Source organism: Pantherophis guttatus, chromosome 2 (assembly GCF_059756535.1).
Source record: "Pantherophis guttatus breed Tessera chromosome 2, ASM5975653v1, whole genome shotgun sequence".
Classification (NCBI taxonomy): Eukaryota; Metazoa; Chordata; class Lepidosauria; order Squamata; family Colubridae; genus Pantherophis; species Pantherophis guttatus.
In genome coordinates this window covers 171,674,945-171,701,272 of record NC_142064.1, presented here as the reverse complement: position 1 = coordinate 171,701,272, position 26,328 = coordinate 171,674,945, and the positions used below count along the sequence as shown (strand labels likewise).

Genomic DNA, 26,328 nt, shown 5'->3' with positions numbered 1-26,328 from the left:
TCCAACTGACTCAGGGCGGCTCACAACAATAAAAACCACAATAATCCATTATACAAAGTTAAAATGCCTAATTAAATCAGATAAAGCTAAAAATCCCGTATAAAACCTCATCAGTCCAGGCAGGGGGACTCGAATAACCAAGTTTTTAATTCGCGGCGAAAGGTGCAAAGGTCAGGGGCCAACCGGAGCCCCAAGGGGAGTTGATTCCAGAGGGTGGGCACGCCCACAGAGAAGGCTCTACCCCTGCGGGCCGCCAGCCGACATTGTCTCACCGACGGCACCCTGAGCAGGCCCTCCCTATGGGCGTGAACCGGGCGATGGGATGTTGTTGCTGGCTGCAGGTGGTCCGCCAAATATCCTAGGCCTAAGCCATGTAGGGCTTTATAGGTCATCACCAGCACCTTGAATCTCACCCGGAGGGCAACTGGCAACCAATGCAGGTCACGCAGGAGAGGTGTTACATGGGAGTATCGGGATTCTCCCATCACAACTGCATTTTGCACCAGCTGAAGCCTCCGAGTGGTCCTCAAGGGCAGCCCCATGTAGAGAGTGTTACAGTAGTCAATACAGGAGGTGACTAGCGCATGAGTAACTGTGCATAGGGCATCTCGGTCCAAGTAGGGGCACAACTGGCGCACCAGACGGATCTGGGCGTATGCCCCCCTGGTCACGGTCATTATATGGTCTTCTAAACTCAACCATGAGTCCAGGAGGACACCCAAGTTGTGTGCCCTGTCTACAGGGGGTAAAACTTCAACCCCTATAGCCAGTGATGGAACCTCTCCTATGGACCGAGATGCCGGTACCCACAGCCACTCGGTCTTGGCAGGGTTGAGTCGAAGTCTGTTCCTTCCCATCCAGACCCGTACCGCTTCCAGGCACCGGGCCATCACATCGAGGGCATCACTGGGCTGGTTTGTTTGTTCTAGGTATGATGAAATATCTTCCTATTGTAAGAAAGCAGTGTTAATGTAGGTTCCAGTTGATGTAACTTTGAATGCAATTGGGTAATTGCAATTGATAATGGGATATCAGATAGAGTAAAATGCAGTAATCTTCCAATCTCTGAAGAGATTCAGTTGGACAATTTTTGTCAGATGTAATAGTAACATGGAAGATCAATTTCTTCACAACTATAGCCACTATGAGTTAGATTGTTTGCTAGATTTATTTGGAGTTTTCTACCAAAATTGCATTTGAAAATCAGGAAACTCGTTTGATTATAGTTAGGATAGGATCCAGAAACCACCATGTCAATTATCTTTCAATCCCAGAGGTCAACTAGATTTTCAGAAGACCTGATAGCAAATTAATAGGGAAACTTGACCAATCAAAATTACAACAGCAGTGAAAAAAATGACTTATAACTAGAGGTGGGTTTCAGCAGGTTCTGACCAGTTCTGGAGAACCAATAGTGAAAATTTTGAGTAATTCGGAGAACCGCTGGTAAAACTTCTGACTGGCCCCGGCCCCATCTATTCTCTGCCTCCCAAGTCCCAGCTGATCGGGAGGAAATGGGGATTTTGCAGTAACCTTCCCCTGGAGTGGGGTGGGAATGGAGATTTTATAGTATCCTTCCCCTGCCACGCCCACAAAGCCATGCCATGCCCACAAAGCCACACCCACAGAACAGGTAGTAAAAAATTTTGAAATCCACCACTGCTTATAACCCATCCTCATACTTACGATCATTGCAGCTTCCTCACAGTCATGTGATCAACCAGTATCTATTTATGACAATTGCAGTGTCCCAGGATCATGTTTGTGACCTTCCCAACTGACTTATGACAGGCAAAGTCATAAACCAGATTTGCTTAATGACTTAACACCTGCAGTGACCTGCTTAAAAACCATGACAAAAAGGTTGCAAAACTGGGCGCAACTCACACAACAGCCTTACTTAGCAATGGAAATTCTGGTCCCAATTGTGGTCGTAAGTCAAGTTGTAGCGTTCATTGTGGAGACCTTGAAGAGACCTCTGCTTGCCAAGGATGTCTTGAAGTTTTGATCTATTCATTGTAGGATGACCTCTTCAGTCACGAAATCCTTGAAAACAACTAGGTAGGTTGGAAAATGATGTTAGGCTATTTGCCAATGGAACATGGTCAAATACACATTCAGATGTACATACACACTTTAAAATGCTATCTGACAGGACCTATGCCTACTCTGTGGTGGTTCCTGCTCTCTAGAACATATTCTCCCTGAGATTCTTATGGGCCTGACCAGCGGTAAAATCCGGCCGGATCTATCTGGCTCACGCGAACCGGTAGCGCCAGCGGCAGGAGGCTCTGCCCACCCGCCGGGACATCTTTCGTCCTGTTTTTGACCCTCTGCACATGCGCAGAAGAGGTTGCGTGCATAGCGTGCTCGTGGTCCTGTGCGCTCCCGTTCCTGAACAGGTAGCGAAGGTAAGTGGATTTCACCACTGAGCCTCACCCTGCTGGCTTTTTGTAAAGTGTTAAAAGACCTGTGTATTCATGGGGCTAGATATCAGATGAGCATGTTTTGTGTGTATATACATGTGTTTCTTGGACCTAGGGTTATGGGCTTTGAATACAATTCATGTTTACATTATTTTCTGCTATTCATTTGATTAAAAAACAAACAAACCTATGTTAGTCACCTAGAGTCACAAATGCTGTTTGGGCAAACAAAGCAGAGTGAGTGTGACATGACAGACACATTTTAGTCAATTCCAATTAGGTTCCACAATAGAAGACAATTTTGTTGTGCTTATTAGCACAACATGGTGAAATGTAAAATTTGTTACTACCGTTTCTGTGGGTGTGGCTTGGTGGTGGTGGGGTAATATGACTGAGTGGGCGTGGCCAACTTTTTTTTTTTTTAACTTTTAAAACCAATTTTTCTACAACCTCTTCGGCTGAAGAGGTTGTAAAAAAATGCTTTTAAAACTTCTGATGATCCCAGCTGACTTCCTGATCGGCAGAGGCTTTCTTTTTTTTTAAAAGCCTCTGATGATCCCAGCTGAGCCGCGCTATCATCAGAGGCTTTTTTTTTTTTTACTTTTAAAAGCATTTTTTCGGCCAAAGAGATTGTAGAAAAAATGCTTTAAAAAAAAAGCCTCTGATGATTGTGCGGCTCAGCTGGGCAATTGGGGGGGGGGGCAGGGATTTTTGCTACTGGTTAGCCAAACCACCCGCCTCCATTGATCCGGTCTGAACCGGGAGCATTTCACCCTTGCTTATTAGGATGAATTCTTGAATGGCTGATTCCCAATTCTATGATTTAGTCATCAGCTGTAGAATCTTGGGACTGTCATCAAGGCAACTTGAGGGGTTGTAGTGCAGCAATCAACACCTTTTTCTAATAATGACCATCTCCTTCTCTCTTCTGTCACCCCAGAAATCTTCTCCCTACTTTCTTCTATTTCTGTATCACTTTATAAAACATTTCTTGGTTGCTAACAAGCAATATTTCTGCCTTTTCTGATGAAGACTCACATCCCTGGCTCTTGTCTTATAATACAGAGGAACAGTACTGTCTTTTTAAAAAACTTTGGATAACCAGAGATCACAACTTCCTTCCCTTCTCCTCCCTTTGACCTGTAATCTGCAATAGGAATAGGGCATTTTACAGATACAGTACATGGTCACATCAGCTAACAGCCTTTCATATTTTAATGAGAAAGTAGGAATGGGTCAGTCCTTGCCCCCATGAAGAACTGCTGCAATATCAGCAAACTGTTTTGCAGTGTCCTCCGTGAAAGAATAAAGTAGAAAAATGATCCATGAAAACTAAATTGGTCTCATAGCTCCAATCAGTTTTACAATACAAAATATCTCATATGTTCTTTTAAGAAGAGAAGGAAATGCTTTCCTGCTTCATCAACTTCAGGAAAGTGCTTGACTCTACCTAACAACTCAGGGTCGAGCCTTAAATTGTTAGAGAATGGAATTGGCAAAAAAAAAAAAAAAAAAAAAGTGGTCTCATCATATCTCTTATCCAATCCATCAAGTGCTGGAATGGATTGGAAACAAAGACAATCAAAGATATGAGAAGTAAAAGTGGGAGAGTAGCTCAGATGGGTTCAGTTCAAACTATTCATCAGGGATGTTCTGACCTCTTAGAATAGTCATAAAATCCAGGGCTATCTTTGCAGATTGTGTTTATTTGCATATGACCTAGGCCTGCTGTTAGCCGATCAGGAAAAGCTAGGAATAAGTTTGCAGTTCTTTGAAAACTTCTGAAATATACAGGCTACATTGAAATAAGATTTGCTTTAGTCAAAAGAATTTTAACCAAGCGTTCTGTTATAAAATAATTAAGTCCAAGAATACTTTAAGTTGGGTATATGCTGTTCCTTCTGAAAGTGTACTAGAAATCATCAAAGATCTTTAGGGAAACTTTCTGTAGAAGGAGCAAGATGCCATTGGATTGTTATCAAGAGAGATTCTGACCATCCTTATAGTCTAGAAGTAGGTAATATAATGTGCCCAGGTTCCCTGACCTACATGATTTTGTGTGTGTGTGTGAGAGAGAGAAAGAGAGAGATGGGAGGGAGGGAGGGAGGGAGGGAGGGAAGAAGTGGGAGAGAGAGAGAGAGAGAGAGAGAGAGAGAGAGAGAGAGAGAGAGAGAGAGAGAGAGGGACCAAAGGATGGATGGATGGATAGATAGATAGATAGATAGATAGATAGATAGATAGATAGATAGATAAAGATAGTCAGACAGGCAGGCAGGCAGGCAGACAGACAGGCAGAGAGGAAATTGATGAAATGCAAATCAAAGCATCAGTCTCCCTTTTCAAATTTAATAGGCCTGTCAAATGCCTCCAAGTGGTGCATTGCTTTGATTGGACTTCTGATGAAGTGCCACTTGGATGTACTTTTGCAGAGGGAAACAATCCCCCTGCTTCTAGGTGCTTTAGTTACCATGCTGGATTGAAGTGGCAATTTTGCTGACCTTGCAACAGACTGCAGTGCATATTTTCCTTTGGAGGCAACTAGCCAGGCAAAGAAAACCTTAACAGAACTGACTTGATGGGAAGCATGAAGGTAGAGAACTTTGCTTTTCTATGTTGATACGGAGTCCAATGAATTAGAGCAGCTCTGAAAAACAAAGTTGTACCATTTGATACACCCTGTTGTTTGGTGCCACATTTGCTGCCACAAAATCCCTATCACCACATGCTTTCCAAATTTTAAATGTCCCCTGGCCAAAAAGGTTGCTTATCTTCATTACGGACAATTTCTGCCTTTGGAAAAAAAGATTTAACCTTCTAAATAATTATGGGAGATTCAAATAAATGAGGTTTTACAGTGTTGCCTCTTGCTTCTCTGTTCAGCAAGGAAAATGTAAAAGGAGGGAAGCCATAGACTTCTCCAGTCTTCATGGAGAAATCTCAGCAAAAGTCTAATTCAAGTGAGATTTTACTAAGGTGTCCTTTTACTAAGAAATGTATGTAGTCTTAGAGAATGAGTTTCTGGTGGGGAAAAAACCCCAATTGATTGCAGAAGGTGAAGAAATGACAAAATTGGCAAGAGTTGATGTCAACTATTGGATTAAAAATAGGCAGCTATAAAGAAATGTTCAGAGTTCAATTACAGGATCTGGATAGCATAAGAGAAGTTGTATAACTGCATCACATCCCTTTTTACTCTGCCTGGACTAACAGCTTTATAGATATAAAACCTTCGTAACTGCATATACTATACTGCTATATTCATTAATATTAGTATTTTGAGTATTGAGAAGTATTTTGAGTTGAATTACAAGTGAAGGAAAAAGTAGTTGAAATATGGTGCATGGTAGATAATGTTTCAGCTCCTGCCAAGGTGTTCTGCTTTGATGAATTTGGGATGTATTGTTTTTTCTCTCTCTATGCCCTTAAGGTTGTTCGTTGTAAAGATTATTTTTAAACACTCAGATCAAAATAGTGTTGCTCATCCAAGATACAGTATTGGGAAAAGCAAACAACTCTATTCCATTTAACATTACTTCAGCCAAAACTATTCTGCATATTTATTTATTTATTTATTTATTTATTTAATTTATATCCCTCCCTTCTCCCCGAAGGGACTCAGGGCGGTGAACAGCCGAGAATTAAAATAACATGCAATATAAAAGTTAAAATAATTAAAAATAAATTAAATTAAACGGCCGCCCCAATTTAAAACCCCTAGCAATACAATTAAAAACCCCTAAAATCTATTCAGGCCAGACCGGCTTGCTGAAATAAAAACGTCTTCAGGGCCTTACGGAAAGTGCGGAGATCCGGAATCAGCCGTATTCCGGGAGGTAGCTCGTTCCAGAGGGCGGGTGCTCCCACAGAGAAGGCCCTCCCCCTGGGGGCCGCCAGCCGACATTGCTTGACCGACGGCACCCTGAGGAGGCTCTCTCTGTGAGAGCGTATTGGCCGGTGGGAGGTTATCGGTAGCAGCAGGCGGTCTGGTAAATACCCTGGCCCTAAGCCATGGAGCGCTTTAAAGGTGAGAACCAACACCTTGAAGTGCACCCGGAAGACCACCGGGAGCCAGTGCAACTAGCGCAGGAGAGGTGTTATATGGGAGCGCCATATCATTTAGAAAGCTCTGTCTTTGTTTTTAGTTCTCCTGTAGAAAGTTTAAGAACATGTACATGTAATATACATTATGCACCAGAACTAGCTTGTGTGAACATCATCACCAGCTTGTGATGATAAAGTTCCCCCTCTTTTCTTTCTTTCTTTCTTTCTTTCTTTCTTTCTTTCTTTCTTTCTTTCTTTCTTTCTTTCTTTCTTTCTTTCTTTCTTTCTTTCTTTCTTTCTTTCTTTCTTTCTTTCTTTCTTTCTTTCTTTCTTTCTTTCTTTCTTTCTTTCCATATTCACCAACATTGTAAAAATAAAACAAAAGTTGTAATTTTAGAAGTGCTTCAGAAGATCAGGTCTATAATTCTGCCTGAGATTTATTAGCGGAGCTGACCATACTTTTTGATGAGTAGTTCAAGGCTTTTGTTTCCTTTTGTTTCTTGCTTTAAGGCACTCCTTTCTGTGGCATATTTAACATCTTTCACCCACTAGCAGCTTATAGTGTCTTCAAGAGACACTATTTTATTTATTTATTTATTCATATTTATTTGTTAGATTTTTAAAAATCCCACCTTTATTATTTGTATAATTAACATACTTAATACTCCTCCCTCCTCCTATTTTCCCCATAACAGCAACCCTGTGAGAGGCTGGCTGAGAGAGATGGACTTTGCAGCCCGCTTTCATGCCAAAGGCAGGACTAGATCTCACAGTCTCCTGATTTCTAGACCAGCACCTTCACCACTATAACAAACTGGTGACTATATCTATCATGGTGTCAAACTAAGAGTGATGAATACAGCAATCGCTGGTTGATGCTTTGAAAGTGATGTAGGTTATCTTCTTTGACTTTAATTAAATTTAAAACTGAAGTTTATTCTTCTGCACACATCACTTTCTCTTTTTGTTTTTTTGTCTGCTTGTCCTACTTTGGTGTATTAAAGGGATTTGAATATAAAATTGATAATAGGCACGTGATCATTTGTATTCCATATCAAAGAAGAAATTTGTTTTAATCATCCATCCCTCCATCCACACGCAAGCAAACAAAAAACATCCCAAAAAAACAGTGCTTCCTACAGTAGGTTTTGTAATTATAGAAGTGAAAAATCAAAAAGCTAAATCACTTTATGATGAGCAGTTCTCTGCAATCTATAGCCACTGGTAATAGAACTGTTGTGGGGAAGGTGATGGGCCTCCTTCAATTTCTAATTTTGGAAAATATTATTGAGCATTTGCTGGCTTCAAGTTGAGGTAAATAGTGCCCTGAAGGCCAAATCTGACCAGCCAATTTCCTAAATATTGTTCTTCTCCTGACTAAGAACAAACAACTTTCAGATGAATGATCATCATATGGGAACAGTATGCCTTTATAAAACAGAGAGAAGTCAGGATTTGTAGATCTTAAATTTCAAACATGAACATCTCAACATGGATCTGCTATAGAATAGAATAGAATAGAATAGAATAGAATAGAATAGAATAGAATAGAATAGAACAGAACAGAACAGAACAGAACAGAACAGAACAGAACAGAACAGAACAGAATAGAATAGAATAGAATAACAGAGTTGGAAGGGACCTTGGATGTCTTCAAGTCCAACCCCCTGCTCACCACTTCAGACAAATGTTATCCAATCTCTTCTTTAAAACCTCCAGTGTTAGAGCATTCACAACTTCTGGAGGCAGATCTAATTTAAGAAGTAGGAAGAGTTCTTCATTCAACAAACTGTAATGTATTCATTTGCTCATTTATATTTAAGGAGGCCTTATAGGACACAGTCTTAGCCCCCTTGTCTTTCCTCATACGCACATTTCTTCAGATAATCCCCTTATCCAATGTGCATGACTTTCTCCACATCTGAGTTCCTTCAGGCAGAAAACTCTTCTCAACTTCTGAGTTCTTTTCTCACATAGACATTGCTTCATAAGGATTCAGATCATTGGTTATTTTCGTGGACACATCAGTGCATTTTCCTTGACACTATTGCAGAACTGGTGTGTAATTATTTTTTTCTGGAATGCTTTTTGTTTTTCCAAAACAAAGGAGGAAGGAGTATTTGGATCCTAAACCCTGGCCTTTTGTGATGGTCACTTCTGCAAATCCTAGCTAGGCCTATTACTTAATTTCCCAACCAAACTAAGATTAGTTTGGAAGCACTTTATTATGAGTTGAGTATGCCTGGATAAATGGGATTATTTTCTTCTTCCCTATCAGTCCAATCATCTCTGTCATTTTGCAGAAATGAAAAAGTTACTGCAAAGGTATTGTGTAATAAATGTAGAGGAAAGTAATTTTGCTTCAGTGCTTCATGTATGCATGCTCACTGAATTTTGCTAATGCTTTCAGTTTTTAAAATGAAGATTATATGATAAAACCTGCTTATAGCTTTATTGAGCAGCTATGTTAAAAATATTAACATTCTAGAATGTCAGAGTCATAATTTAATCTTTCCATTTTGTTGCTTGATTCTTTGTAGAACTTTTCTGATATAATGCACCAATTATGAATTCCCTGACCTTTATCTGTTCTCTGCTGCCTCCCCCCCGGAGCATTGTGACATCTTGGGTGTTAAAGATAGTTTCGAGTGGATGGTTACCAGGCAGTATTCCAGCTACATAAAATAATCATGGCATTTCATTAGAAGGGAATGCAGGTATCACAATGGGTAAATTAATACAACCCCGGATTAATGTAAAGATGCTTGCAGCTTCTTCTTTGTTTCTCTCTGTATGGTTTTATGGTGAAAGTAGATTGGTCACTCGGTATGAAAACTCTTGAAACTCTCTATGCAGTTCAGAATAGGAGAATTTGGACCTTATGATTAAACAGCTGGAGATCAGAAAATGAAAGATTAGATTCCCTTCCTTAAATGGCATTCCTGTTTAAGATTCCTTTTGGGAATGCTATCAGAGTCCGTTTTTTCTTCTCTAAAGTTTTTAATTTGTTTTAATAAAAATTAAGTTCAATGAATGGGAATGGATATGGCTGAATAAGCCATCTGTCCCTTTCCTCTGTTAGCCCAAGCAAAAGTGGAGGCAAAAGAAAAAGAAAGTATTAAGCTTTTATAACTTCTTTGAACACAGAAACATTCAAGTAATCCCCACAAAAAGTAAAAACTGAAAGATGGGGGGTGGGAGGGGGAGGAAAGAGAGGAACTGTAGCTAAGAGAAAAGTTGTTTCCTTATAGGCCAGAATCCACTTTTCTATCAGACCAGCATGTTAACAGCATGTTATGCTGTTAAAAGCAAACTTTCATAGTGGGATATGTTACAGCATGCACATGAAAACATTGTAAACCTTTTGCTGATTTGGGACTGGGTAGAGCTGTTGTATTAAAATATTTTATTTGAAAACTTTACATACACACAGTTATCCATTGGGAACTGTTCAGAAAGAAGAGATGTTACCACATATTCTTTGACTTGCCTTAATGATTTAATTTTACTTTTAAAAAATTACTTGATTTAGGTATTGCCTGACTACAGAATGACTCTGGGTAGCTCACAGTGTGATAAAGAGAATGAAATACAATACAAGTCAAAAAGAGAAAGCCAACAAAAACATTATTTATTTATTGTATGGCACATTCACATCACATGTCAATAAAAACACAAGAGATAAAAATACAAAACATGAAGCATAAAATCTAAAATATTATAAACATATCTCTAGATTACAGATAGAATTTTTTGCTTTATTTGTCACAGCCAGGAAATTGGCAAAGTTTCCATTTTAGGCTCTGTTCTAGCAGGCTGACACTATATGTTGTATAGTTTGTTTTCTGACCCCACAGTCACAATTTGTTTGATGGTATTTTGCTCCATTTATAGAGGGCGTCTATACATCTACCGTGGCCAGTGCAAATTCAGTTCAGCATTGTCCATATTGCACAGGACTGGTCAAATCCAGGTGGGTTTTCCAAGATAAAAGGCAAATTTCGACAAGAATAGCTGAAGATTATTGATAAGTCCCAGCTGCCAACATTCAGTGATGTAGCTTGCCTGTAGTGAAACAGGTTGAGATCTAGACATCCAGCTACTTTTACTGCTAAAATACTTTTTAACATACACAATATGTATATGGAAATAACATTGGATTGAAAATTGCCCCCCAACAAAGACAGATAAGATAAGACTAAGATGGCAAATCTAGCCGACAACACAAAAAACTTATATCAGCAAAACTCATAAGGGCTTTAACCATCATAACTCAGTGCCTAGGATGATAGCCAGGTTTTAAGACTCTCTGGAATGCTATCAGAGTGGGAGCTACCTATATTTGATAGAGAACTTTATTCCAGAGGACAGGTGCTATGTCAAAGAATGCACACACCTCTTGGGTTTCCAAAAATTGCTTGATTGAAGGGACCTGAAGTGTGCCAACACTGTTGGCTAGTGCTGGCTGGGCAGATATAACAAGAGACAGATGGTCTGTCATATAACCAGGCCTCATGTCAAGAAGAATTTTATAATCAGCTCTTTATATAGTACCCAGAAGTAAACCAATAGCCACTATAGCCATGATGGTGAACCTGTGGCACACGTACCAGAGGTGGCATGCAGTGCCCTCTCTATGGGCATGTGAGCCGCCACCCCCAGTTCAGCTCTGCCACACATGCGCACACGCCTTCTGCAGCAAGCTGGTTTTCGGGTCTCTGCTGTGCATGTGTGGGGGATGGGGCATGTATGGGGGCCCATGCGTGCATGTGCAGGGTGCAGGGGCATGTGGGGGGCCTGAGTGTACATGCACTGGGTATGGGTGCATGCAGGAGGCTGCACGTGCATGCGCAGGGGGCAGGCTGCAGGTGAGGGGCACCTGTGCATGTGTAAGGGTATGGGGGATGCATGTTTGGGGGCAGGGCGTGCGCAGGGGGCAGGGTGTACACACGCATTGCATTTTGGGGGTTTGGGAGCGTGTGAATGAATGACTGTCTGAAGAGCCTCCCTATCCAGGAAAGGGCATAACTGGCATGTTAGATAAAGCTGTGCAAAGTTCTTCTTGACCATAGCTACCACCTGCTCATCAAGCAGGAGCTATGAGTTCAAATAGGCTGTCTCCTCTAGTGTTATCAACTGCAAACTGATCACCTTTTAAACAATGTTCCCTAAAAAGGGAAGGTTGGAGAAAGGATGATAATAATTGAAGACTGTTGGTCCAAGAATGGCCTCTTGAGAAGGGGGCATACCTCTGTTGTAATGATGTTATTGGAAAGACTTGTTGGTGTTCTGAGAAATTTGCATGGATGTCCCTAAAATTTGGATGATTAAAACCAAACAGTTCTGAAACCTACAAATCCCATCTTTGGAAAAAAAAACAACAATGCTACAAAATGCTTTTAAATCTTGATTCTTGAATTTCCAGAAGTTGTTTCCTTTTTATTGGTTTTAGAAACCATCGAGCAAAGCCATACCATTTTTCATTTATGGGCACTTCTCTTTTTCCAGGCCTTGTCATCCATGGAACAATTTCGGAACCTGGATCGTGACATTGAAGGGTCTGCCAAGCGCTGGAAGAAGTTTGTGGAGTCTGAATGCCCTGAAAAGGAGAAGTTCCCTCAGGAATGGAAGAATAAGTCAGCTTTACAGCATCTGTGTATGATGAGAGCACTACGACCTGACCGTATGACTTATGCTGTCCGGTGAGTTCATAAAGTATTGAACGATGCCTTAGTCAACAGAGTGAAACTCTAAGCTTCTGATGCTAAGTGTCCAAGAAATGCCAGATGAGTCATATCTCTTGTCCTTCTAGAGTCCCATTTCTGGCTTACTGTGAATCATTTTTAATTCTGCACTGTGATTTCCTCCTCATTTTCCACTTAATCAGAATAGACTTAATAATCTCCATTTGTTCGTTACCATTTTCAGCTTTGATTGTCTGAATAGGATGCAAATAATACACAATTTATTGTCATGTCTAGTCTGTTTTCTTTCTTCCCCCACAAATAAATTAGCACTGGGTGGTTTTCTAATTAAAAAAACAAAATTTCCAACATTTCAAAAACTCAAAATTAAATAATTATTTTTAAAAAACCAGCCAGAGGGGTTTTATATAGAAATGTTAAATATGAAAGATTTCAAACCACTTTTGAATGTCAGATTAAATGTTTATCTTCTACCTAAAAGGAATATTTCTAAATAATATGGGGAGATGGGGTCTCTTCAATTCTATTCTCTCAAAATGATTGGTTTATACAGAAAATATATTTTTATGTTTCCAGGTAACACAGACCATAAGAGTTTGCTCAAAGTTTGTGAGCCAAATTTTAGCTAGTTTAAGGTCTTGACTAGTGCAAGGCACGATGAAGTTCTGATTTATTCTAATAAGGATATTTTCTATTCACATTAGTTTTGTGTTACTGATACTTGATGGTAATAATTGCATTATCTTCATCATGACTGTCTTTGAAAGTATCTTGTACTGCTGGAAAATTATGCTATGTTTCTCTAATGCCCAATTTCCATTTGATTTTTGTAATACATGCAAGTAATTTTTTATTTTTTTTATTTTTATTTATTTTATTATTCATATTTCTATACCGCCCACTCTCTGAGGACTCTGGGTGGCTTACACCAAAGATAGTATACTAAATAGCATATTGCCCCCAACAATCTGGGTCCTCATTTTACCCACCTTGGAAGGATGGAAGACTGAGTCAACCTTGAGCCAGTGAGATTTGATCCACTGATCTGCTGAACTAGCAGTCAGCTGAAGTAGCTGCAGTACTGCACCCTAACCACTGTGCCACCTCGGGTCCATGCCAGGGGTGGGTTCTAAAATTTTTTATTATCAGTTCGGTGGGTGTGGCTAGGTGGGGGGGGCGTGACTGATTGTGCGTGGCCAACGTGATGTCACTCACGCACTCAGTCACATGACCCCCCCAAGCCACGCCCACCAAAAAGATGGCTAAAATTTTTGGGACTCTGGCCCCATAACCAGGTCGGGACGCATGGGGTGGCGGTGGTCGTCTCGGCTTTCCCTCCGTTGCCGTTCCTGGCTGAAAAGCGCCCCTTCTCGCCTCTAACGGGCCTTCCTTGTGATTGCAGCTGGAGCAACCCACTCCGCCAGCTCTGGGCAGCGGACTGAGATGCAGCCCAGACGAGCCAAGATACTGCGGGGAGCCTCCCGCGTGTTGCACCCCCTCCCATCCTTCCCCCCGTGCCTCCGCACCATTTTTGGGAACCAGCTTACTGGGTTGTTCCCATCCTTGTCGCGGCTCCAACGGCGGCGGCTTCGGGAGATGACGGCACGGAGGCGCAGGCGAAGGCTGGGAGGGGGATGCAACACACGGGAGGCTCCCCGCAGTTCCTCAGCTCGTCTGGGCTGTAGCTGATTGAGGTGCTTTAGCAGCCATGAGCTTCGCTTCCCTTCAAGTCTCACAGAGAGAAGCACCTGTTTCCCTCTGCCGCCCACAGCGCTTAGAGGAAAGCACGGCTCATGGCTGCTACTGGGCTGCCCCAGTCCTATTGCGGCTCCAACGGCAGTGTCTTTGGGAGATGCTGGTGGCACGGAGGCGCAGGCGAAGGCTGGGAGGGGGATGCAACATGTGGAGGGCCAAGTCTGCTCCCCTTCATCTCCCCACACTTGTTTACCTGTCCCAGAGAGCTCAGGCTACGCCTCCCTCCAACCCAGCTGCCTTCCTTGCTGGCGTCGCTCCTGAGCGAACTCTTCTGTCCTCGGCTGTTGCAAAGAAGTGGCAGCTCTGGGTGCACCACACCCACTTCGTTCTCTTTGAGGGCCACTTTGCACCTTGTTTGCAAAGCAGCTCTCAAAGAGGAAGAAGTGGGTATGGCTCACCCAGAGCTTCTGCTTCTTTGCAACAGCCGAGGACTTCTTCCGCTTGGAGCTCCAAGCTGCGGGGAGTGGGCGGGGGGGGGGGGGGGGCGGCTGCAATGCCTGCAGCTTCAGTGGGCTTCTTCCCTCAGTGGTTTGTTTTCTTTTACCTCGTCTAGACAACTTTGTAATTAAAGGCTGCTCCGTGCCTTTTAATCTTTCTCTGGTGCGGAGAAAAGCGACCCTGTGTGAAGGGACTGAGCCTGCTGCTGAACTCGGAAGCCGAGAGGCTTCTTTTCTACCCAGCCACTGGCGCACAGCGCTGAAAAGACCACCAGTCACTGCCGCCATCTTCGCGCATGCGCAGCTTTCACCGGCTGAAGGACTTTTTGGCACCCTGCGGCCAGGCGGCTGGAGGCTTCTTAGCTCCGGTCAGCTTCGGGTGGGCGAGCAAGCAGCGACTGGGGAACCAGTTCGGGCGCGTGGCCTGGCTGCCGTTACTACTTCCTAAAGTTACTACCTATTCGGTAGAACTGGTCCAAAGCGGGAGCAACCCACGACTGCTCCATGCACAGTAAAAATTTGGGTAACTTTATACAGCAGCATCCCAACTTGGTTATCACCTGACGAATTTGATCTACGGTTTTAGGGTTTGAATACTTTATTGAGAATTCTTGGACTTATAATAATATCTTTGGAAAACCCAAAACAGAAAAAAGAAAATGTGTACTTTCAAGTTAGTTTTGATTCATAGCAGCTGCCTGGTCAACTCCCTCCAATTTTCTTGGCAGCATTTTTAGAAGTGGCTTATCACTTTGTTCTTTCTAGAGCTGAGAGTGACTGGCCCAAAGTCAGCCTGATTTGAGCCTAGGATTAGACTAAAACCTACAGTCACCTGTTTTCCAGCTTGGTGTATTAACCATTACATCAAAAGGAAAGCAACCATACACAACAGGAACACCTGAGCAGATATTTCTTCAACTACTTTTAGAATGAAGGAACCTATCAATATATTTTATTCTTAAAAACCTTTCAGTCAGAAAAGAGCCCTGTACATAATAGAAAATACTGTTTATAATGCAACAGTTATGATATAGATCAGTGTTTCTGAATCTTGGCCACTTTAAGAGGGATGGACTTGAAGCTGGCTGGGGAATGAAGTCCACCCCTCTTAAAGTGGCGAAGATTCAGAAACATTGATATAGACACATATTAGAATGCTTTTAGGAAATGGAACAGTGGCTAAATGGCTGGAATCTGGAAGAGGGAGCATCCATCTTACAGTATCCTTGCAGACTCCACTTGTCAGAGAAGAATCGTGACAAAATTCCAGACTTCTTCCCTAATGGATTATATATTCTACAGAAATGCTCCCAATAAAATATATATAAACTTGACATTTTGCTAACATGAGCCTCTCTTCAACCATTTAATTAAATCATAACAATTACTTCAAAGTTTTTTTCCCCATGTTGATACCTACTGTTTTGCATTTTGTAAGGTTTTTGAATTGACCCGGGGGCATTTCTTGCAAGTCAAGCATCAGGTTAAAAAAAAGCAGCATGTCAGTTTAAACAATCGTAATAATTACTGGACTATCCTGTGCAATCATCCTTGCACTCTCCTGGCTTACTGCAAAATGAAACTGCTTTTACAGAAAGGTTTCCTTTATGTCTTCTCATTAAACATTATTGCCTTTCTACGATAATTTCTGTTATTAAAAATGCCAGCAAGGAAAAGAATAGCCCGTCCTGGCATCATCATGACAAACACATTTCTGCATTCTTGCACATCTGAGGGCAAGACATATACCTTCTATCTCTCAAATGCTAAAAATAAACTCTTCTGGCACAAGGAAGCTCTATAATTTATTGTAACATTTTTGTCTGTTATTTCTCCGAGGTTCTGTGAAAAAAAAATAGGTCTTGTAGCATTATTTATCCGTACAGGAAAAAAAATAAACAAATAAATAAGTAATAATACCAAGAAGCCAGTTGCTGTTGACTGGTTATAAGTTATTTAATAAAATGGGCTTAGCAATATACAGACAGGCACACAACAATGGTACAAGTGATTTGAGAAAAGCAAAATGTTATTGTTCCACCAGGATTTCTTTATTGTTTAACAGCTTCTAGAAATCTTTTCCTTTACTACTCAAAACCAATGGTCAGAAGGTCCTTATTTAAATGTCCCTGTTGTGATTGGCTAACGGGTTTGTGTGTTGTTACCTGAAGAAAAACCACCGTTACCTATTTTGGGTAATTTTGCCAAGTTTGGGAAACAATAGTTTAACAGTGTAGTCATCTGTTGGATATCTGATTATGTCCCAAGACTCAAAGATTCTAATTTGATTTTCAGCAGCTGCATGATTGTTGTAGAAAAACAATCCCATACTCATGAATTAAAGAATCACAAAATTTGGAAAACCAATCATCTAATTCAGCCTTTCTCACTAGGAAGCAGTATCTGATGGTCTGCCCAGACTTTTCTTCAAAATCATTTTGAACGCATCTAATGTAGAGGATTTATCAGCGGGTTCCCAACCTTGACATCTGCAGTAAAAGAACTTCTATTTCATGTTATTAGCAATATTTTTTGTAGATCATGTTGAAGCCGTGGAATGCGTTTGGAAAAATAGGAATCTTGGAACATCTCATGGTCCCAATGTAAAACTTATGGACAGATTAGGAAGTCACAATATCAACTGAACATGTTGAAACAATTTGGCTCCAGACTGGCAAAGGAGTAAGACAAAGCTGTATACAGTACTCTCCCCTTAATTATTCCTCTTCTCCTCTCCTCTTACGTATGGATTGGAAAATGAGTGTGGTTTTAAACTGGAGGGAGAAACATTAATAAATTCACCATGCTGATGACATTATTCTGAATGATGAAAATGCAAATGACGTGGAACTGTTATAATGAAAGTCAAGAAGCATAGGGAAAAATGAGAATAAAATTAAATATGAAGAACCACAACAAGCAGACTTAAAAGTGACAATGAAGATATCAAAATAGTGGATTAAATATTAAGGCACAGTAGTCAAGAAGTACAATGCAGACCAGCACTTGGTAGAATAGCAACAAAGAAAAAGATATTCATTTTTGATATGATAATTTATGGAAACAAAAGCTGGACTTTAAAGAATAGAACAGAAAGACTGCTGATGGTTTGGAACTTTGGTGTTGGAGACGATTCCATGGATAGAAGGTGGTTTTCTAGCAATGGTGCTTAGGAAGGGAGTGGACCTAGGAAGATGCACTTATTGGTATTCCTTTTTAAAATATTTTTAAAATATTACCTGTATACACGATTGATTCTTGAGAAAAGTTAGATTTTATAGCAGTACCAATAGCTGTATTTTTCTAAATCATGACTAAGAATAATGATGGTACATTGCGTATCAGACTAGATATCAAATATATTGCAATATAAGCTTGTTTTGTACCATTTCCTGACTTAGTCTCTGATGGTTCTCCATACCATTTTAGCAATAGCAATAGCACTTATATACTGCTTCACAGTGCTTTTACAGCCCTCTCTAAGCGGTTTACAGAGTCAGCCTATTGCCCCCAACAATCTGGGTCCTCATTTTACTGACCTCGGAAAGTTGGAAGGCTGAGTCAACCTTGAGCCTGGTGAGATTTGAACTGCCAAATTGCAGGCAGCCAGCAGTCAGTAGAAGTAGCGTGCAGTACTGCATTCTAACCACTGCACCACCGTGGCTGTTAAAGTTTAAATAGCCGCCCTGAGTCTTCAGAGAGGGGCGGCATATAAATTGAATTAATTAAATTAAATTAAGTATTTTACATTCTATGCATCTAAAGTTTTAATAGTTTTAATAATTTGGGTAGTTTGTAGCAATAAGCAATAACAATATTGGTGCCACAGTATTGGCAACATTAAGACCTCTTATTAAAACCATAAATATTTCTTGTTTAAAATGCATTTCCATTATTTTCATAAGATGGATAAAATAAATCTTATTCCAATCTTGAGCTTTCTGGAAATCTAACCTTTCTCAAGGGCAGAACATACAATTGGTCAAAGCAATGCTTAAGAAAAAAGCCATTCACTTTTCTCTCTGGGACCTCAAGTCAATATTCTCTTTCAGTATTGCCAGCTGGCATATTAGGTGAATAAGCTGGCAGTTCTTCCACATTTTTTTTCTGGTATTGAATTTGGGAGGTGGAGATATTGGTATTGAATTTGGGAGGTGGAGATATTGAGTCTTCAGTCTAGGATAAGTAATTCTCATATCTTATAGTAATTTGTTTCCTTAATTTGATAAACACATTGTAATTGCCATATATAATTCTTTAGCAATCTGTTTCAACAGGGATTTTGTGGAAGAAAAGCTTGGGAGCAAATACGTGGCAGGACGATCTCTGGATTTTGCAACATCGTATGAAGAGTCAGGACCTGCGACCCCCATGTTCTTCATCCTCTCACCTGGAGTGGATCCCTTGAAAGATGTAGAGAAACATGGTAAATACAACGCATCAGAAACCAAATGACACTACTGCATATGAACTTGCTTTATCCAAAACAAACAAATAAAATCCCCTTTCTTTGTTGATTCCAGGGAGAGACATCTTTTCAATTTAGCACACTGCCATAAAAGCCACCATCATATACTTTATTTACACCTCCATTTTTTTTGTCCCTTCCACTCAAACACCTGGCACAGCAGTCCTATTTTTACATCTCTCTTACAACCTCTGTTTTGATTGGGTTTGAGAAGACCACTGATAACGGAAATCTACATAAAGTAATTTGTGTTGGGAACTCCTGAGACTGAGCGAATAATCCCAAAGGGAAAACTTTTCCTGATCCTAAGAGTCCAAGATAGACCAGATTTCCTCGTATGAGATTTGCTATGTGGCTATGATGAAAGAGCTGTGATGCGAATATCTTACATTCCCTTTTGGGGGAATTTGCTGTAATAACATAATATAAATCTTTTTTTTTAAAATAAAGATTAAGACTCGAAGATGTTTTGAAAGTTATTTGAGCAAAATCATATACCCTTATATGCAAAAGGATGAAGTGAAGAGCTGCAAAATGTAGGCTGAGATAGGCTATATCTACCCGGATTTCAGTTTGATCCAGTATGTGCAATCATATGTCTATCCAACTCCTATGAAAGTTATGACACCGAGAAACTTAATGGATTTTGACTCCATGCAAAGCCAGGGTGCTTGTATGCAAGCCATGTTATCAAAAAGATTAGGAAGCTTTTGATGTTAGCATCCATTGTGCAGACTTGGCAAATAGATTTTTATTTGCAGACCCTGTGGGTCATGATAATCCATTAATATGCAACACACAACAAGAGTTACAGCCTTCCCTTTGTTGTTTGTTGAACTCACAACTTGTACCTCTGAAAATAATCACAGTTATTACGCCAAGCACTGATGTTGGCATGGTGTCTTAGATGGGAATATATGCCAATCAGTGTATTCAGGATACAGATGGATTTGCATCATAAATCTTTGCAGTTGTATATTTCAGATGTGTGAAAGAATCCCATGGCTTATTCTCATATTTTTCTCTCTGGACCAATATAGATCCAGATGTCAATGTCTGGTTTTGATGTATGAATTGTTTGTTCAACTACAGTAAAGACATTGAGCTTTTTGTTATTTTAATCGGAAGGATCTAATACACATCTGATTGCACTGCAACTCCTAAGAGTATGAGTCTAAATAGAGAAAAGCTCATTAGAAATGTCTGCAGCAGTTAATCACAGAAAGGTGTGTTAGTTCCTCACCTGTACAGAACATTGTTTTTCTTACCTTTGTTGCAATTCTGAATTGTCAGCAGCAAAAAAACCCAAAACATCTTGGGTTGTTCTAAAATCCCTTAATTCCACTTAAGAGTTTGCTCATACTGCATTAAACTTGGACTCACTTGTTCTCCATTTGACCTAGAGCAAGTTGGACTGCCATAGGAGCATCGGACAAAAGGCAGATCCACACTTTCTGCTTGGCTTCCAATCTCAGCCCACTGCAAACACATCAGCACTAGTGTCTTCCAGTTTTGCTCCAAAACTTCTGTTTTCTGACCCAAGCTCTCTTAAGTCCTTCAAGTGGATAGCCGCTGGGGCATTTTAGGGGCAACCCCCAGATCCAATTGGCTGTGATGCTTGGTGTACCCCTTCTCTCCAGTGGCTGGTCACTGTGGGCCAACAATTAAGAACTATTCTTTTTAAAAAATCTAATCTTACATATATCTCTTTAAAAAGCACAAGATCTCTGTGCTTTTTTTCACCCCTTCCCTTCCTACCCCACCCAGCCCATCATTTTCCTACAGTACCTTCTTACTGGAAAGTTGCCATTATCTTACAAAGGAATTCAGGAGCAAAAGAACTTCCCATTTCTTGTTCCTTTAATTACTGTAGCATCAGAGCAACAATTGCACAGTAAGCGGAGGAAAAAAGTAAAAAAAAAATAGTTTGTGTAGTATAAAAGGAGATACTGTGGGAAGTGGGGTGTGAAGGCATCCATGTGCAAATATCTGGGAAAACAAAGGAAAGGCAAAGAGATTTGTGAGGATGGAGCAGTCCTTAAAGACAGGCACTGTTAGGAAAGACTACCTGGGAGTCATCTAAAGAGGCTTGCCTTCTTTGCATGGATGGGAGGACCAAAAAACAAGGGGATAACCATTCAGGCCCCATGGCCAGCTCACAGCAATTTGGACTGCAATTACTGAAGTTGCCTTAAGAAACAGCCAGGAGCACCATGGGAGATAGTCATCTTAGGGTGTAGAGCAATATTGTTCCCAAACACCATCTCAATCTATGAAGATATAAAGTACTATTTGCAGCAGTGCACTTGTGGAATTAAACAGCAGATTTGGCCATGATGCTTAGTCACGAGACTTTAGATAGAAAGAGAAATGGGGGAGGATTAACACCCACACACCCCTATTTGTTGTGCACTGCAATCCCAGGTAGGATCAGCCTAGCCTGCACAGCTAATCAAGGTAGTAGGTCTAGTACAAAGCTAAATCTGTGGCTGCCAATCTACTGTGAGTTGCTGGCACTGTTTTTTTTTCCCCTGGACTGAAATGCTTTACTTTCTCCTTTCAGGAAAGAAACTTGGCTACACATTTAACAACCGGAATTTCCATAATGTCTCACTGGGGCAAGGTCAAGAGATAGTAGCAGAACAAGCCCTCGACCTGGCAGCAGCAGAAGGACACTGGGTTATCTTGCAGGTCTGTGTTCTCTTTTGGTTTGGGAGAAGAGGTCTCTTGCCTGCCTTCGAGCCATCTGTTATCCAGAGAGGTGAAAGCAGGAGCAATTGGGAGTAGAACAAATCACTCTTTGACAAATTCTCCCAGTCTTCTGCTGCTTAGAACTCTGTAAAAATACCAGCCTATGTGACCCTTATTTTGGGGGCTAAGAATAATGGAGTTTGCAGATTAAAAAAAGCCATCTGGATAGTGCTGTCTTGGGAAAAGCTGCTGTTCATTTAGCTTTTACATCAGTACATGTAATTTGCAGATTGGTGTAATGGCTTACTTCTTCAGAAAGGGCCACATAGCCCATGGAAACAAAGCCACTGGTTGAACTCTCCTTTTGCTGCTGTGGCCTTGAGAAGAATTTGAAGGTTTATATTCTTTGTTCCAAAATGACAGGTGGGGTGCCTACCCACCTACATACAGTACATTGCTGAATGTAAAATTCACATTCTAATGACTGATAAGGTAAAGGTAAAGGTTCTCCTTGCACATATGTGCTAGTCATTCCTGACTCTAAAGGGCAGTGCTCATCTCCGTTTCTAAGCCCAAGAGCCAGCACTGTCTGAAGATGTCTCTGTGGTCATGTGGCCGGCATGACTAAACACCAAGATGCATGGAACGCTGTTACCTTCCCACCAAAGGTGGTCCCTATTTTTCTAATTGCATTTTTTACGTGCTTTCAAACTGCTAGGTTGGCAGAAGCTGGGACAAGTAATGGGAGCTCACCCTGTTATGCGACACTAGGGATTCTAACCGCTGAACTTCTGATATTTTGATCGACAAGCTCAGCATCTTAGCTACTGAGCCACCACGTCCCTATGATGACTGATATATGTATACTATTTTATTATGTATAAGTGTTTATTTGTGTGCATGTGTGTGTGTAGGAAAAGATATACCAACTTGAGTTTCAATTCTTCATCAAGAAAAGTTGAAATTAGTTATGCATATTCTGCATATTTTTCATTTTTCTGGCATCTGCTTAGGAGAGAGAGCAGTGTGAAGTGTACCCTGAAGCTATGCCCTCTGATCCCTGAAAATCCTTCCCCTGTCACCATTTATTGTTTTGGCATCTCATCAGGCATGATTCCCTGCAATTTACTTTCATAATTTTAAGGTACAGAAATTAACTTCAAAGAAAATGTGTAAAAAATGCTCAGCAAGTTGAATTCTTTGCCCTGGCTGAGCTATGTTTAGAGACTGAACTATTGAGGCTCTAGTTCTCAGCCAAGGGAAAAGGGAAGAGGTTGTGATGATAGCATTTCAGCTTCAGGAACAAGCATGGCAGCTATCACTGAGCCACACAATTGCTTATATATTGGTTCTTTCTATTTCATCATGCAAATGTGGCTCATTTAAATGGGATAGGGTGGATTGATGAGTGGGTAAGAATTTCAGTGGTTTCATTAAATATTAAAGCCATGTCAACTGTGTACATATTTTCATTAATCAGACACTCAAGTTTAAGGAAGTCCACCAATCCTGATGTACCTAATTTTTGCTATTTTTGAAGAATTTTGTCAATGATACACTTTCCAGAGTATGTTTCTCTTCCAGCCCAGAGGACTGAAAAGCAGGGGTAGTATTCACTTACCTTCACTACCGGTTTGCAAATGTGAGTGCATGCACCATCTTCATGCATGTGCAGGACCTTCTGCGCATGCACAGAGCATCAAAACGGGACATGATGACGTCCAGGCGGGTGGGCGGAGCCTCCTGAAGCCGCTGCTACTGGTTCGCCCGAACCAGATAGAACTGGCTGAATAGCACCACTGATTGAGGGGATATAGTAAATGAGATGGAAAGGTCCCTTCTACTGCAGTTCATGGTGGATTTTCATTCATATTATTATTCCATAATAATTTTGCTGCAGCAATAATTGTTCTGGTCTGTATTTCTTCAGCACCTCATGCAGAGGGCCTGGAGACAGATAGCAAGTTGTTTCTGTCTGTTGTTTTGTGTGTGATGAAACTGATGACATAGTCTAGACTAGACTAGACTAGACTAGACTAGAATAGGACCAATGACAAACATATTCTATTCTATTCTATTCTATTCTAAATTTTCTTTTCTTTCTTTAAATCCTGTTTCTTGTCCTAATTTGTGAACTACATCTTTGTCTGAAAGCCAGAATTTTGAAGGAAAGAGGCACTACTGTAGCTTTTCTTAACTTAACCATAGTCTTTGCTTATTAATCAGAATGGCATCATCTTCCTTCCACAATTTACTTAACAAAATTCCTATCTTCTGTCCCATTTTCATACATTAATATGGAACTGAATTGGGTTCATGTACTAAATTAAATCACAATGAACTGCTCAACCATAGCAGTGCACTGATCAAAAGACTTGGCAGAAATTTCCCTGTTGCATGTTAAATAATTGGTTTACTTGTTAAGCATTAAGAAGTGGAAGGCCTGTTTGCACAAAAAAGCCAATGAAACAAGCCCACCCCCCCCAAAAAAACCCAATTACCTTCAACCTTGAATTCTTTGCCAACCAAATTTGCATTCCAGAATTTCCAGGCTATGTTTAAATTGGGCACATGATAGACATTTAGGTGGACACGACTATTTTGTATGTCTTTGGCTTTCACCAGCCATCAGGGTAGAAATAATACACCATGCTTCTGACTCTTCTGTAGGCATCACCCTCTAAGGATAACGTTTTGTTTTTTTTAATTTGATTTATATGCCGCCCTTCTCCGGAGACTCAGGGCGGCTTACAATGCGCTAAGCAATAGCCTTCATACTTTTGTATATTTTATACAAAGTCAGCTTATTGCCCCCACAAACTGGGTCCTCATTTCACCTACCTTAGAAAGGATGGAAGGCTGAGTCAACCTTGAGCCTTGGAGAGATTCGAACCAGCAGAAATTGCAGGCAGCTGTGTTAATAACAGGGTGCATTAAACCACTGTACTATCAAGGCTCCTTGAAGCCCTGAAGAGGTTTTAAGAAACAAAATAAGGTAACCCTAGTATTCTTTTGCCACTAGAAATCTCTGTGCGTTGTCCTCCTAACATAAATAAACCTCACCATGTGCCTTCTGGCATGAATACACTATATATTTTGCCCGCCACCAGAATAAAATGCACTTGGGCACTCTGCAGAGATGCTTTCTTTCCATTCAGAAAACACCTTGTGTGATGTAATGGAAATATAAATAGGAAACAGAACAGTTTGGGGGAAATTTGCACTGCTTTTTACCTCTTAGGAGTGACAGACCATTCATTGCATTGGAAAACTCCTCCTCATCTTTCAAATCTAGCATGAGACAAGGCTATTACGTGGTGTGTATCAAGGGATTTGCGTGGGCCCTTTTTTTGAGAAGCAGATTTTGGAATTGTTGAAATGCACAGAAAAGTAAGGGTTAATGGTCCCCTCTCAATTAATATCTGATTCAACAGTTCTTAGGAAACAGTTTCCATCTTAGGAAACAGTTTCCATATTCATTTATGGAGGCTTTTATTGAGGCTTTTACTTAACATACTGTCAATTTGAGTGGGAGTTGGGGGGTGGCAAGTGCCCAGTGGGGATGCTGTAACTTGGATCCTTTAGAGCTGTAGTTTTCCCTTAGAATAATCAGTAAAATGAAAAATATACCGCTACGACAGGGACATGCAATTATTTTTGGTTGGACCTGCAGTTTTAAAATTATTATTATTTTATTAGCTGAGAGCTGATGAGAGTCTCTTTGACCTAATTTCCCATATTTGAATGAAGATAGGGGGAATTTTACTTACAGCAGCTGCTTGGAAGCTTAGCATACTTATTTTCCTTAACCCACCAGTGTATTTTGGAGGATTCTAGGAGGGGAGACTACAAAAAAGGGGCTTCAAAACTCATGGGTTTGGTGTACCTCATCCCCCAAAACAGGGATGTCAAGCTCAAGGCCCGCGAGCTGGATCTGGGGATCCCCAATGGGCCTGTGGGATCTGGCCCATTGGGCCACCCTGGAATCAGCGAAGGACTGACCCGTGGTTCCTCTGCCAGCAAAAATGGAGCCCAGGAGGGCCGTGCGTAGCCCCTCGGGCTACATTTTCACTGGCAGAGGGCTGCAAGAGGCCGTCACAGCTGAAAACAGAGTGAGTGACATTGAGCTGGGCATGCCCACCCTGGGATGGTTGAGCTATAGAAGATGGAAAGGATTCAACAAATTTTCATTGCATCTCTACTGACTGGAATAGAAGAAGATCAGTGATAAGATAAATTATTGGTTTGAATGCTACTATTTCTAAGAGTTACCATAGCAACATCAGTGTCTTTTTTAATAATAATTTTTACTAAAGTTTAAAAACAATATAAAGAACTACTACAAACCAAGAAAAACATAAAAAATGAAAAAATATAAAAAGGAAAAAAGGGAGAAAAGAAATAAAAAAATATAGACGAAAAAAGATGTGTAAAGAAATGACTTCCATCTTTATAAGAATAACTATAAACACTTTCAGTAACTTATTATTTTCTCTAATATTTCAACCAAAGATCTCTTTTTCCCATATCTCATAACTTATCTATAAACAAATTAGAAAGCCTCATTCAATCTTCATCAGCAAAAGTCCTGTAAGAGTTACCAGAAATAAAATGTCTATTTTAATCTTAATCAAATGAATCAGTTTCATATTCCTTTCCAGTTTACATAATAACTTATCATTTTCTCTAAAAATGCAACAACATTTTTTCTTTTTCCATGTAATTCTGTGCATATCTTGTCATTTTAAATCCATATCCAAAACAAGTTGGTTCTTAGCTGTATCCATTTCTATCACCTCTTTTAA

General features: G+C 40.5%; 1 protein-coding gene across 1 annotated transcript in view; it reads left to right on the top strand.

The window, feature by feature from the left end:
• Window positions 1-26,328, top strand: part of DNAH9 (dynein axonemal heavy chain 9) — a 251,220-nt gene that overhangs the window by 199,195 nt on the left and 25,697 nt on the right. The window contains exons 60-62 of the mRNA XM_034407801.3: window positions 11,976-12,169; window positions 18,642-18,790; window positions 21,396-21,523. Coding sequence (XP_034263692.2) covers window positions 11,976-12,169; window positions 18,642-18,790; window positions 21,396-21,523 — 471 coding nt within the window. The remainder of the gene's footprint in view (window positions 1-11,975; window positions 12,170-18,641; window positions 18,791-21,395; window positions 21,524-26,328) is intronic.